At 38.3% G+C, this 15,001-nt stretch overlaps 1 protein-coding gene across 3 annotated transcripts in view; it reads right to left on the reverse strand.

The window, feature by feature from the left end:
• PREX2 (phosphatidylinositol-3,4,5-trisphosphate dependent Rac exchange factor 2) overlaps positions 1 to 15,001 on the reverse strand; it is a 287,717-nt gene that overhangs the window by 139,367 nt on the left and 133,349 nt on the right. For all 3 annotated transcript variants that reach the window (XM_082600894.1, XM_082600893.1, XM_082600895.1), the window contains exons 15-19: positions 12,538 to 12,610; positions 9,709 to 9,851; positions 9,454 to 9,546; positions 7,390 to 7,538; positions 2,664 to 2,749 (exon numbers count right to left, since the gene is read on the reverse strand). In XM_082600894.1, the coding sequence (XP_082457020.1) occupies positions 2,664 to 2,749; positions 7,390 to 7,538; positions 9,454 to 9,546; positions 9,709 to 9,851; positions 12,538 to 12,610 (544 nt within the window). The remainder of the gene's footprint in view (positions 1 to 2,663; positions 2,750 to 7,389; positions 7,539 to 9,453; positions 9,547 to 9,708; positions 9,852 to 12,537; positions 12,611 to 15,001) is intronic.

The raw sequence follows: 15,001 nt of genomic DNA on the forward strand, positions 1-15,001 counted from the left end.
AGTCCATGATTACTCTTAGAAAACATGGGCTACCTTTGGAGACGCGGGTAGGAGGTGGGGGGAGATGTCTGCATCCCTGGGCTAAAATTCAAACAGGAAGTGAGGAAGGGCCAGCCAAAATAAAGACCAGCATTTCAGGAAGTTTGGAATGACAAACATAAGTTCTGAGAGCGTTACTCTAGAGCGAAGGGCCTCCATCTTTGACATGCATACAGATCACCTGGGCATCTTGTTAAAATACAGATTCTGATTCAGTAAGTCTTAGATGGGGCCTGAGATTCTGCATTTCTAACCAGCTCCCAGGTGATGCCAATGTTGTAGGTCTGTGGACCACACTCTGTGTAGCAAGGATCTAGAGAGGAAAATAAGGCAGAGGGAAGGTTTTGTATTTGCTCTTCAGTTTAAGACAGTTTTGTTTCTTTATTTCAATGAGAAACAACTGAGCATGTTTATAGCCTCTACTATAGTAATCCAGTGAAGAGAAAGGTTGAAAATTCTGGAAACGGAATATCTGACAGTGTAATACCCCAGAGGAGGTATCTGAAGGGGTGGGCTCCAGAATATCTGTAGAGATATTAACCTTGAACTCCAGAGAGGAAAACGGAAGACCTCTTCCTCTAGACTAGGAGAAAAATTGGTGATGGTAAAACAGCCAACAACGTGTGCGAAAAAAAAGGTGTGGGACTTGGAGGGCTTCATACCTGGGAGCCTGAATAAGTTTGTGAGGTGAAAAAAGAAGTCATCATGGGGGACAGGAGGCAATAATGAACAGAAAAAGAGACAGGTGATCAGACACATAAAAAGACTGCTGAGTAGTAACAGGGGCTCAGTAAAAGACAAGACAGTGAATTGGGATGATACTAATTCCATATCTGTGATAGTTTTTTCCTAGCTGCTCAGGAGAAAAAGCAAAGAATGTAGTTAGGTTTATCCAAAGCTGAAATAAGGTGGCCTGGATGCACCTGAGGGATAAGCACAAGAGGACCCTGGATGCACCTGAGAGACAGGGATGAGAGGACCGTAACAATGCTGACAAGTCATGGAAGTGACCCACCACGGGGATAAAGCTGGCTAAAGAAGGAAGTGGCACTTTGAGGGATATAATCAACCAGGAGAAGAGGAGAAGGATCCCGAGATTGGAGGTCCCAATGGAATTTTGTTTACCATTTTTTATTGAAGAAGCAACCAAATTTTAAAGCAACCAGGTAAGAGACCCAAAAAAGAGACTGTAGTCACAAACTGGTATACTAGAATTGTAGATTCCACAGGTGAAAGTCCCATTATTGATATGCTCTAGTGTGTGACCATGGGAAAGGGCTGAAGAAGAAAAATGGGAAAGAAGTTTCTTTTCCTTAAGGCAAAATTACAGTGCAAAAGGAAACCACAGACTAATACCATATTTAATATACACTCAAGGGAAAAGCACATGAGTCTTTCTTTTACTCTTCAGAAGCAAAAAGCATAGTAACCAGAATTGGCCCTATCCTACGATTAAGTTCCCAAAATACAACCCTGCTCTTTAAAAGATACTGTAATAGGGAAACAGACACAGTTTGCTTCACTTAGGTTCTCAGCTATTTCATAGTATCAATAATGGGACTGGCTACTTTTTGGTTTAGTGAAAATGAAGGAGATATTTGATGTATCAAATATCCCATTTCGGTTTGCAATGAATCCCATTTCAGTTTTATAATTTTAATGAGTTACTGGACACATTTTAAATGTCTGTTAATCTATGTGTTTTAAAATTCTGAGTGAAAAGACAAGTTTTGAAATAAGATTAATTTTTATCATACATACACTAATGAAAGCAATTTTATAATCTAATAGGGGTCTAGCTAGTAGATTCTTGATAAATTTGATTCTGATAGCAATGTCCTCTCAAAATTTTCCAGTCTAATACTGGAGTGATCATATTAAGATGCTCTGCAGTTCACGTATCTTAGTAATGAAAAGCATGTTTGTCTCTTGTTAAGATAAACACATGGCTTCGTATGCTTAGTGATCCTTCTTGCTACAGCAGCAATTTATATACTACGGTCAGCAAAGTGGGATCTAACAGTTATTCCCTTAAATCACATTGGTGTTAGCATCAAATTTAAAAGTACATATGTTAACAAGAGATATCAAATGTTGATGTGCCTATCAAACAAAAAGAGAATAAAATATAAACACAAGTTTTGGGTCACATACATTATTTAATTTAAAATGCATTTTATGCTTTATAAAATGCATGGCTTATGAGAATAAAGTAATAAAGTAATCATATAGCAACAGACATTATATAAAGCAAACAGATCATTCTTAAGCCCAAACACTCACATCTTTGCATTGCTGACAAAAATATAATAATTTGCTGTCAGAGAAAAATACAAAACCTTCAAGTCATTATGTCCTTTGATTCAACTAAAGCATGCAGAAAAGTGAGATTGGGAAGCATCATTCTCTTATGAATTTTTAACAATGATAAATATGTCTTACAATTTGAAGAGCTTTTTGGAAAATGTTGCTTTAGGAATATACTACCATTGAGCTAATACAGTAGAAATACCAGTGAGAAAATTCACAGCAACATGATTATGCACTTTTAAATGTATTGTTGTTCAGCAAGGGGTATCCAAACCTGCTGGCAAGCTGGATACCACACGGGATGGATTTCTCACCTCTTCCCACCGCATGCACCACCGAAGGGCCGTATCCTCGGATCTGGAAGCCAAGTCCCTCTGCTGAATCTGGGATTTTCACTGTCCTAAAGCCAATCAAAAATAAGGTAAGATGATTTTCAAACGCCACAGTTGGTTGAAACAATAGTCGTCCACACCTGTATTCAGTTCTTCAGTAAATGCGTATCATAGTCTCCCGTGTGAGAGACACTGGGCTGGACAAGCGTGGTGGGTGCCCTTCCCGGGGCCCAGAGCAGGCACGTCACCCTGAGCTCCTCCACGGAACACAGTCGCCGTGGAGAATATCCTGAACAAGGAACAGGCTCTGGGGTCAGACAAACCTCGCTTTGAATCTTGATTTAGTCACTTCATAGTTGGATAACTTGGATGAACTCCGTAACTGAGCCAGTTTCCACGGAAAGATGATGATAACATTACTTTGCAGGGTGTCAGTAGAGATGAAAAGAGAAAGCTCTGGTAAACTGCCCTGCTGTGAACTATGCAAAAACTTAGTAAAATGGAAGCTTCTCTCCTTAGTTTACTCTGACAAAGAAGGCATCAGTGCGCTGCGAAATCTCATCGTTAAATTAATATAAAAGAAACACAGGGGGCTTCCCTGGTGGCGCAGTGGTTGAGTCCGCCTGTCGATGCAGGGGACGCGGGTCTGTGCCCCGGTCCGGGAAGATCCCACGTCCCGCGGAGCGGCTGGGCCCGTGATCAATGGCGGCTGCGCCTGCGCGTCCGGAGCCTGTGCTCCGCAGTGGGAGGGGCCACAGCAGTGAGAGGCCCGCGTGCCGCAAAAAAAAAAAAAAGAAACACAGGGTTCACACGTTTCTACCTGTTGGGAACTTCAGCAAAGAGCAACAACAAAGAGCTGGTTTTAAAGAACAGGTCTGTCAAACACAATATCCAAAGAATTTAACAAATTTGATTAACTTTTGTGTTTATTCAGTGAAATTTTAAAAGGATAACACACCAAAAGGTAAACCAGAATAAGAAAAGCTGTCTTTTTAATGAATCCACATGGAAAAGAAGATGAAGAGATGGAGACCTTGAGTCAGCCGTCATGGCAAATCAGGGACGGATGTCCCACTGGTAGTAATAAAGGAACTACTCCACGGAAGGAAGGCAGAAATCAGAAAGCAACAATGAAAAGCAGAGAACACGAGACGAGACGGAACATCCTAACACTAAAAATGAGTTTAAATAAACTGCCAGAGAGAGCAAAGACAAACGAATACAACCCAATAAATTTTGATGGATGGCCCTTGATGCCCCAGAAACAGAAGTGTTTTCCAAAAGATGATGAATTAATCATGAAATAAAAGTTGGCAGCACTTCAAGGGCACATGAGACAGAATCAGAAGTTAGGTACAACAGCACTTATTTGCAGTCTATGAAAGAGCAACACCGCATCTAGAAAACTCGAGAAAGCCATACACTGCCCTTAGGGCTGAACGCAGAGGCTGGCCCCGCAATTTAAAATATAACCCTGGCAGGCACTCAGGCATTCCGTGATAGAAATGCAAACTGTCTGTTCTAGGGAAGCCTGAAAATGTTATTATAAATTAGGTTACATACTATGAAGTGATCTGTATATTGGTGGCACAGAGGTCACGGAACTAATTCATCCTGTGTCCTTAATTAAACACTTTGATGGATAAGGCTGTATCTGCTTCCTTTGAGCATCACCTTGGCACTACTGTGTGTCAAAGGTACACTGGAAGATGGAAGATAAAACTGACCGAGGAAAAGAAAGGTGAATAAATACATCTTCTGAGCATGAAACCAAAAGTAGAGGTAGCTCATGCTTCTCTATGTTACGAATGAAAGTTCACTTTTGCTGAAATAACTTGGAGCTTTCTGGACATGGTGAATTATTGTTGCTTTCGGACTGTGAAAAATTCATAGTGAACTCTCAAAACTCTTTTTGAGTAAGGTCTTCTATCTTTCTTACATTGCTAAGCAAGGCTGATCTTACTCTAATCTTCAAGAAGATGATGATATTTTTTCTTAACAAAATTTATACAGAGCACCGTGAGATGCATTTTGTTCATAATACTGGGCTCTCTTCATAAAACGACCTTTGGAAAACATGTTCCCCTGCTGGGACCACTATACGATTAAAAGAAGAATTAAATTTATACAAGAGGAATGCTCATTTCCTGTAGGAAAATAAGTGCACTAAATTATCTGCTACAAAGCCTTCTGAAAAATTCCTTGATGTTATCAAGTGTAAAATACAGCTACGTTCAAAAGAAAAACTCTGTTGTATTTACCCGTCGTATTTTGTCTTTTTCTCCCCAAACAGGATACTACATAAATTATAAGTAGCTATTATAAGAAAATATGAGAATGATTTATAGGAATCATATGTTAGAATACGGATGTATGAAAGGAAAGGTTATAATACTTCAGACAAATTAAAAATAAAAAGGAAAAAATTGAGTACTCCATCCTCAAAACAGTTTTGAAATAAAATGTAAAATGTGCTCTTGATGTAATAAAGCAGTAAAAAAAATAAAATGAGAGAATAGATAAGCGTCACAGATAACATCAATGGAATACATACTACGTGCGGAACACCTGAATAGGTTCTTTTTTTTTTTTTCTTATTTAATGCTACCTTTCATAATGTACCCAGCACCTCACAGGTGCCCAATACATTTTATTTATTTTATTTTTTTTAACATCTTTATTGGAGTATAATTGCTTTACAATGGTGTGTCAGTTTCTGCTGTATAACAAAGCGAATCAGCTATACGTGTACATATATCCCCATATCTCCTCCCTCTTGCGTCTCCTTCCCACCAACCTTATCCCACCCCTCTAGGTGGACACAAAGCACCGAGCTAGCTGATCTCCCTGTGCTATGCAGCTGCTTCCCACTAGCTATCTATTTTACATTTGGTAGTGTATATGTGTCCATGCCACTCTCTCACTTCGTCCCAGCAAACCTAGATTTGTTTAATGTTCTTAGCACCTCTGTGACATAGGCACTCTTATTATCCCCATTTTTTATGGATGAGTTTGTTGAAGCAACACAATTAGCAAGCAAATGGTGAAAGAGAGGCTTGAACCTGGATGGGAAATATCGGGTTTCAGATACTGTGCAGCAAACACGGAGGGAAGAGTCAAAAGACCCAGGTTCCAACCCTGCTCATCTAGCAATTAATTCTAGGACTGAGGATGTGCCCCTTTCTATTCAGTGTTGAAGCTGATGACTTCAAAGTCCTCTAAATTGAAATGTCTGTGATCAGTGAAAAGTATCTGCTGGGTTAAATCAGGGGGCAAGGGGCCATGGAGAGGGCCTTCAGTTTACTAATGATTGCTTTGGAATACTACTGCCTTAGTCCTTTCCAGTCTGTCCTTTTCCTTTTAAATGCCCTCAAATTGTCCAGAGGTAGGCAACTAGATAAGCCTCATCCTAGATAGGGCTGGAGAAAGGGTGACTAATAGATCATAATTAGGTTTAGAGAGAAGACACTGTCATGGTTATTTGCTGCCCTGTATCTCAAAGTCTTCCTAAATTACTAACTTTAATGAGTCACTCTCACTCCTTCAGACCCCTTGGTAAGCTGTGGGTAGAAGCTAAAGCCTCCACCTTGATGACACTGCAGAATCTAGCCCATTACACTGCACTTTAACTCTTAAGATAAATGATGGACCCAGCTATTGCTGAAAATATATATTAAGGTAGGGAAGAATACAATACCATATATACTTAGAATATTTTTATAAGTAGTTAAAATAAACCTTTTTGTTTCTGAAGTGGTAACCTTCATTTATCTTCAAATTAATGAAGTTGCTTATTACTATTAAAATAATACACTTCAATTTTAAATAGTAACACTGATATAATCATAGTACATTAAGACATTATGCTAAGCACTTTATATATATTCTCTCGATTAATTAATTAGTTAAACAAATCATGGAAATCTAATACAGGAACACGAGACCATCAATGATTTGCAGACAAAAAGCTAATGTTTTCCAAGTATATCCATAATATCTTGTTAATTTTTTTCAACCCCCCCCAGATCATTAATCATGTTCCCATTTTATAAATACTTGATTGTATGTACGTGTGTCAATACTTAGAAAAATCAACTAGCACTGAATTTCAAAAAAATAACAATGGTCATTTATGGGTAATATGATTATAGGAAAATGTCTTCCTTTAGAAAAACCTGTACTCGCTAATTTTTCTATAATAAACATAAGGTTTTTTTCTAATCATAGGTAGACAGCCATATCTTTTAAAAATAATGGACATATTACTAAGTACATGAAAGCATGGAAGTGTCTGTCACCCAGGTTTGATCCCATCTCCTATGAACATTTAATCATAAATGGTATCTAATCAACTCATAGTCCCTGTAATTCTTAGAGCTGAACATGGCGGAATAAAGTTTTCATTGCCAAGTGTTCTACTAGTTTTCGTCACTCATACTCAAACTCAACCCAACCCAGACCAGAAAAGCTGGGGCATCAAAAGGAAAATATTATTCTGTTGAAACTACCTGATTTAAGTAGCAAGCATTTAACCATCATAAGCAACGTGTTTTTTCCCATTATCTACAGACCAGTATCAGTGATGTTGGTGACATTTAAATGTGCCAAGCAGTGAGATGCCTAATTCTAGATGTTTACTCTTAACTTTTCTGTTTTATTCATCTATGTCTAAATTTTTAAAAAAACGCACATAAATTATACAACTTACTCTCTTGGCTTTGTGCTCACAAGAACTCTTAGAGGTTTTCTGCTATTTAAGCATGATTTCAGGAAGCAATCCACTTCATTGAAAGGTCTCATAAAAACTAGGTCACCATTAATAGCAAAAATCTTTTTCCCAACTTCCATGCCAGCCATCTAGGAGAGAAACAGCAAAAAAAAAAAAAAAAAAAAAAAAAAAAATCAAATTTTATTTTAATAAGAAACCAATTTTTTCACAGAATTAGAATCTGAAAGGGTCTAGAACTTAGAGATTTTGACATTTTAACACATCTGCAATGTTTTCATACAATGTCACAATACAGAACTGTGGAAGAGATAACACAGTTATTCTCTTTGACCTACTTTTAAATTTGATCACCCATCTCTACTGACATTCTCCTCCCGCCCTCCAGGACTTACCACTGTACTTCTCCTGTAACCCTTTTTTCTGTTATATTTTATAGTTCTTATTTCATCCTTTTAACTACAGTCAAACCCCAGGTTAAGTTTTTTTGCCTGTGTTTTCCATCTATATCCAAATAACTGAGAGATTTTCAACCTCTATATAGACATGGATAACAACCAAATATACATCTCTAGCCTGACATAGCATAGGGGACCACAGGGCAGGAGAGAGAAATGGCCTGGAACCAAGGAAGAGCTCCAACAGGCACAGATCACAAGATGCTGGAAAGATGACAAGGAAGACATTATCTTTCCACGCCAACCAGGCCAGTCTTCTTAACCAACCCTACTGCCTATAAACTATACACTGTTTTGGTTACCAGCCAAAGGACGAAAACCTGGGAGAGCGCATTTTATTGGTGGCAGAGTCAGATGAAGCTGGGCTCTAAGAACACCCTCTGAAAATGACCGGTGAAAACATTTCCTCATCATAGAAAATAATAAAAAGTCATTTGTTGGCCAGGCCCACCAACAGAGTATGGGCTGAGCAGTCATTTTGTTTGAAATTAATATGCTGTATATAAAGCCTTGTCTTGCATGAGGTTGGTAAAAGACAGAGACCTAGGGCGTCAGCAAATAGGGTAAGTGACCGTTTGCTACTAACTTTAAATAGGTTCAAAGTTAAAAGCCATGCTTCATTCATTTTCTCATTCTTTATTAAAAATTTATATATTGAGACATTTGCTTGAGGATTAAGCATTTTATAAGCCAGGCAGAGGTAGGAATACTTTAAACCTGACATACTTGGGCTATAACATTAGAAGGTACGTTCCATGAGGGCAGAGAACTTTGTTTTGTTCACTGCTGTATTACCAGAGCCTAGAACACTGCTAATCACATAACAGGCACTAAATAAATATTTCTGAATGAATGAATGATCAGGAGATTCCTTTGTTTAAAAGTCTGGTAAGGGGCCTCCCTGGTGGCGCAGTGGTTGAGAGTCCGCCTGCCGATGCAGGGGATACGGGTTCGTGCCCCGGTCTGGGAGGATCCCATATACCGCGGAGCGGCTGGGCCCGTGAGCCATGGCCGCTGGGCCTGCGCATCCGGAGCCTGTGCTCCGCAACGGGAGAGGCCACAACAGTGAGAGGCCCGCATACCGCAAAAAAAAAAAAAAAAAAAAAAAAAAGTCTGGTAAGGTGAGAGTACATTCATCACATTTATCGGCATTAACCCAATAAGAAAATAAACCAAAGCATGTGCTTTACTGATGGAAATTGTACTTAAATAAGACAATCAAAAGTGATAGGAAAAAGAAGATACAGCCCTAGATTTAATGGAAGAATCACGTGACATACACAATACAGTCCACCCTATGCAGTCTCCACAGGGCTGCAGGCTAGAATCGGACATGGAATAAGCCACCTGGACTCCTAAGAGATCAACAGTTCAAGCTGTAGATCTCTACAATGCTTCCCCCCACTATCCTTAAGTACCCAGACAACCTCTGTCACAAATCCCAACAGTATTTAAAAGAACCTCAGAATAAGATTATTCAGAAACATTATTTTCCATAAAGATACTTAAAGGCTGACTTCACTTTGTTTAAAACTTTTATGTTTGTATGTCACGGACAAAGTTAAATAAAAATGCTAATTTACATTACCTCAGCATTAGACCCCTTTTCTACCAACTTTATTATTGGAACTTTATTTTTGTCTTCTAACCCAAAACCATAGCTGCCTTCATTGGATTTAATCTGAAATGCAAAATATTAACATTATTAATAAAACAACAATAAAAAAACTTACAAATCAAAGAGAATGAAATAATATGTTGCATCACTGTCAAACATGTCTATGTAATCTCCTGTTAATGTCTAATCAAGAAGAAAACTTGCATAGCACTATAACAAACTTACCAATAATGATCTGGCTATAACATTTTCTACAACTTTTAAATCATGTTTCATCAGTCGATGTTTCATGTTTGATCCTTCCATTTCCTCATCAGCAAAAAAGCGGAAAAGTAAGGGTTCATCTTTGAATTCACTTTTTTCAAGGACTATGGAAACAGAGAGAGATTCAAACTATTTCAATTACCCCCAAATTGACCTCAGTTTCCATACTGACAGACCCTTCAGTAAATTAATACCCTGTCCCATTACCTAGAACAAGTTACATTCACAAATATCCCAATAACCCATTTTTATTTCTTTCTATAATTTCAAGCCAGTGTTTCCTTTAGATTACTATTACCTAAAGCATTTTGAATTTTTAAAATAAGTAGTATTTTTTTCATTGTTAACTTATTTTCCTTAACCAAGTCTGCCACCTTTCCAGATTAAAACCCAACTTTAAGTCAAAGATTATATTGAATCAAAAAGTGTATGCAGTTCAAAACATAGAAACCTACAGTGTTTCGAATTTGTAGTAAACATTTTAAGTAAAAATACAAAAACATTTCTGTCTTTAATATCCTGCACAATTATGGGAAAATTCAAATGGGTTAACTGTTGCCCTTATGTGTGGGAGCAATTCCCACTGTGGTCGCTTTTATTCCAACCCTTCAAACCAGAAACACGTCTTCTGTGTGAAAAGTGATTTTAGTTCCCACTAATTCCTAGTTCTTTTCTGTAAAAACATTATTCTCAAATAACCTTATTTCTGCAAAGGTCAGTTTCTTCCCTTTTATCTGAACATTAATATTTCCCCCCAAAGTCCCTAAGCTTCCAGGCACTCATGATATAAGGTATATGTTTTGTTAGCCTTTTTAAAAATAAAGCTAAGGGGGCTTCCCTGGTGGCACAGCAGTTGAGAGTCCGCCTGCCAATGCAGGGGACACAGGTTCGTGCCCCACTCCGGGAAGATCCCACATGCCACAGAGCAGCTGGGCCCGTGAGCCATGGCCGCTAAGCCTGCGTGTCCGGAGCCTGTGCTCCACAACGGGAGAGGCCACAACAGTGAGAGGCCCACATACTGGAAAAAAATAAAAGAATAATAAAGCTAAATACTAATAGAAAGAATTTGTACTCAGTGAGGCCCTGACAACTGTCAAAGTGTCTTAAAAGAGAAATCTTCTATTTCTCCTTATCTACCCTTATACCCTAAAGCTTACTTGTTGAGACAGGTTGATTCACTGAGTCAGGGATCTAAGATCTGCAGTCCCAGGGCACAGTAGAATGTTAGGCTTTATCATAAGACAGACCGGGAGCTCAAATTCCAGGTCTGGGACTGATTCTGGGTGCAACACTAGGAAGGTTACTTAAACTCCTTGAACTTCAGTTTCCTCACCTGTAAAATGCAGGCAGTAAAACCTTCTTCATAATGTTGGACAAAACTAAAATGAGGTAATAAGTGTAAATAACTTGGCTTACAGGAGGCAACCAAAAATGACAGCTCTTTTATTTCATTATGTTAACAGAGGTCCAAATCATAATCGTTGACTAGTTGTATGCAGGAATTGACCTTTGAATGAAGGACTGGTTGGCAACGTGAATTAACAAACGAAACTACCAACCACAAATTAAAAGGTAACACAAGTTGTAGGTGACAAGAGAAATGAGGATATAATTGAGATCGAGTTAGGTCTTGCCTACATGACCTAAGCAGTTTCCCGAAACTCACATGGTGTTTCTGCTGCTACTGTTTTCCTCCACCAAACAGTCAGTGTAAAGGCAGGGAGAGAGAACATCAATAAGGCCAGGCACGAGTGGGACTAGCTATGCTTTACTGACAGAGACCTTCGTAGGGAAAACCTACTGTAACTCAATATTTGACAATAAATATTTAGATAAAATTGCCGCTTCTGGATACTTTAAAGAGAAAAATAATCAAAACCTTTGAAGGTTGATATTATAGTTTTAATCCCCTATAATGATGGCATTCTTTCCATTCCATTCTTGGCTCTTCAAAGACAGATATTTCCCCTATCACAACTCATACAGTGGTCCAGAGACACTAGAATGTAATGGAATTCCCAAAGGAATATATGATAACCAAGGATGCTCTCAAAATCGCTGTAACTTTTGCTGTACTTCTTTTCTTTGGAAAAAGGTAACAACTTTCTGAGTGTAATTGACAAATAGGTACAAGCGCTATCAACTATACACATATGCAAATATTAACAATGAAAAGAGATTGTTTGGGTTTATGGAATCTATAAGATGGTATGAATAGAGAGGGAAAACTAAGTCTCATTATTTTTACAAATTTAAGGGAAATGAAGTCATCAAACAAGAAAGAAATTCAATCTTTAATTAGTAGCCAAAAAGAAACAGATTTTTTTCCAGAGATTTATAATTTTGTTCTCTGAGAATATTTTGAAAGCATTTTTCTAAAAATAACAATAAATGTTCAGATTAAATGCTCTCATTTAATCATTTTAATATATACTGGCATTCAAAAGAAAAACATGGGTCTGACCTAAAATAGTTTCAAAGAGATATATCAGCTTTTTTTTTTTTTTTTTTTAGAAACTTCTAGCTCAAGCTGTTGCTTTTTTGGAATCAGTCTAGAAAAACAGAAGAGAAGTAATGGCAACTGGTAGATAAGAGTCGTTAGACTCAGCAAAGGCACCAAAGTGACACTGAATGCAGATGTGGTGACCCAACAGGGACACATGGCAAGACCCAGACAGTCTTGCTGGTTTGTCTCTAGATGACTTCCCTGGAACACTGAGACATTCCCAGTGTCCTAACAAAACAAAACAGTGAAATACATCTGTAAGCTCCCACAATAACAATCCCTACCATGGTGCATAAATCCATTGTCACAGAGTCCAACGCCAAATATCATTGCCTCTTCTCTGGTGCGGCAATCCCCCTGTTAACCACAAAAGCCCTGTACAAGTTAATAGGCAACCGAAGATTTTCCTGCATCTTAGCACTGTACTGACAAAGCCATTCATACATTAGGACAGACGCTGCTTTCATAAGGCCACGATCCATCTAACGGTTATAAAACATTCATGTGATTATGAAAATATCTTCTTCTGACATTACATAAAAAATAAAGATTTCATACTTCCTGAGAAAAATCATGTCTTATTTAAAAGGAAAAATACATAGGTAAGTAAAATTTATTGCTACCACAAATGATCCCTTTCTCTTATTTCTTTGATCTTATATCGCAATTATGTATCAAGGAAACATCCTACATATTGAAAACTCACTAAATAAAACTTGCTAAGTAAAAATTATTATGTGTGATCTCAGCTACCACCTCCCTTCCATAACATGGCCTTGCTCTTTAAGTGCCCCCAAAGAAACCTACTAATCTAGGGTGACTCGTAAGACCCTAAGAGTGTGTTGTTCAGTGAAGTCAGCAAATGCAAGCTTCTCTTTCTCTATCTTGCCAAAAAGAAAAAATCAGCTCATATAACTGATCCCCAAAAGAAAGCCCAATGCAAACTTTTGTTATGATTTTTATCTAGAAAACATCTATTTTATTCATTTAAGTACGAATTCATATACAGTCTGCCCTCTGTCACCACGGGTTCAGCATCTGAAGATTCAACCAACCACGGATCAAAATTATTCACAGAAAAAAAATCCAGAAAGTTCCAAAAAGCAAAGCTTGAATTGCAGGACCAGATACTGTTTACATAGCATTTACGATTATAAGTAATCTTGAGATTATTTAAAGTACATGGGAGGTTATTTGCAAATACTACTCTATTTTATGTAAGGGACTTGAGCATCTGTGGATTTTGGTATCTTCAGGGGTCCTGGAACCAATCCCTCGTAGATCCCAAGAGGGCCGACTGCATATGAATATATATGTGTGTATGTCTGTATGTCATGACAGTTGTATGTTTTACAGTTTAAGAAGTGCTTTCCTACATATTATCTCATTTTTCCTAGTCCTGTGTTTTAGCTCTTAGGTACAATACTCTACCAAATCCATCCCCTCTTCTCTCTGGCTTCTATTTCATTTCTATCTCAACACCCTAACTCAGTGTTTCTTCATTTCACTTCTAAATTGCCGTAATTTTTTCCTGTACTTTCTCTAACTTATTGCCTTTATAGAATTAAACTTTCTTACACAGGAATATCATGTTCCAAAACTTTAAACTGACTCTTTTTTTTTTTTTTTTTTTTTTTTTTTCCGTACGCGGGCCTCTCACTGTTGTGGCCTCTCCCGTTGCGGAGCACAGGCTCCGGATGCGCAGGCTCAGCGGCCATGGCTCACGGGCCCAGCCGCTCCGCGGCATATGGGATCCTCCCAGACCGGGGCACGAACCCGTATCCCCTGCATCGGCAGGTGGACTCTCAACCACTGCGCCACCAGGGAGGCCCCTGACTCTTTTTTAAAAATCGTAAAATATCAAAATTTTCTGTTGGGCTTTCCAGGCCTCCCATAATCCTAACTTCATCCTACCCCTCCAGCCTCATTTTCCAAAGGTGGGGTCACCTTCACTCTTGTCAAATTGACCCCCCCAATTGTTACCCTTCACACATTTAAATTCTACCTATCTGTCTATCAAGGACCAAAACAAGTGCCACCTCATGTTGTGACAACTCTACCCTCACTAATCCTCCTGTTAACTAACAAGACATTTATAATCTGTATCTTTGGACAACGCATCTGTGCCCTTTTCAAAATATAGCTGTTAAGTAACTTTTATGAATTCACTCAAAAGATTTTTTTTACTGCCACAAAGCGTGCCAAGTGCTACAGAGAGTAAAGCACTCAAACAAAAGATACTTCCCTGCCCTCTAGCAATTCAAATCTGGTGAAGAACTTAGTCACTTAAAATATGGTATATAATAAGTACCATCATCCAAAAGCTGTCAGATCTAGACTATACTCCAAACAACATATAGACTATCACATTGGAGTCAGTTCTCTGTTTGGTCCCCTTAAGCTCTCCAAGTCAACTCAGTGTCCTGGTCAATGCTAGAAATTAAGTTTTATTATCACTTGAGAGCCTTGGTGGAAAGAGACCCTTACTTTTAAAATATCTCTTTTTCATCTTAGATCAAGAACTGTAATTTATCCTTCTCTTATCACTCCATTACCATGTCTTTCTTTTCACAGCCAGCCCATATTGTTCTAATCTGAAGCTAGAGTTAATCAGGTCTGATACGTACATTTGGATACGTTTTACACTATCAGAATCATAAAGTTTAAGTGATAGAGAAGAGCTGACATATACAGCTAGTCCAGTAAGCAGAAAACATTTGTGAAAATAAAATCTAGAGAGATTAAGTG

This window comes from Mesoplodon mirus, assembly GCF_964341445.2.
Source record: "Mesoplodon mirus genome assembly, chromosome: 16".
Lineage (NCBI taxonomy): Eukaryota > Metazoa > Chordata > Mammalia > Artiodactyla > Ziphiidae > Mesoplodon > Mesoplodon mirus.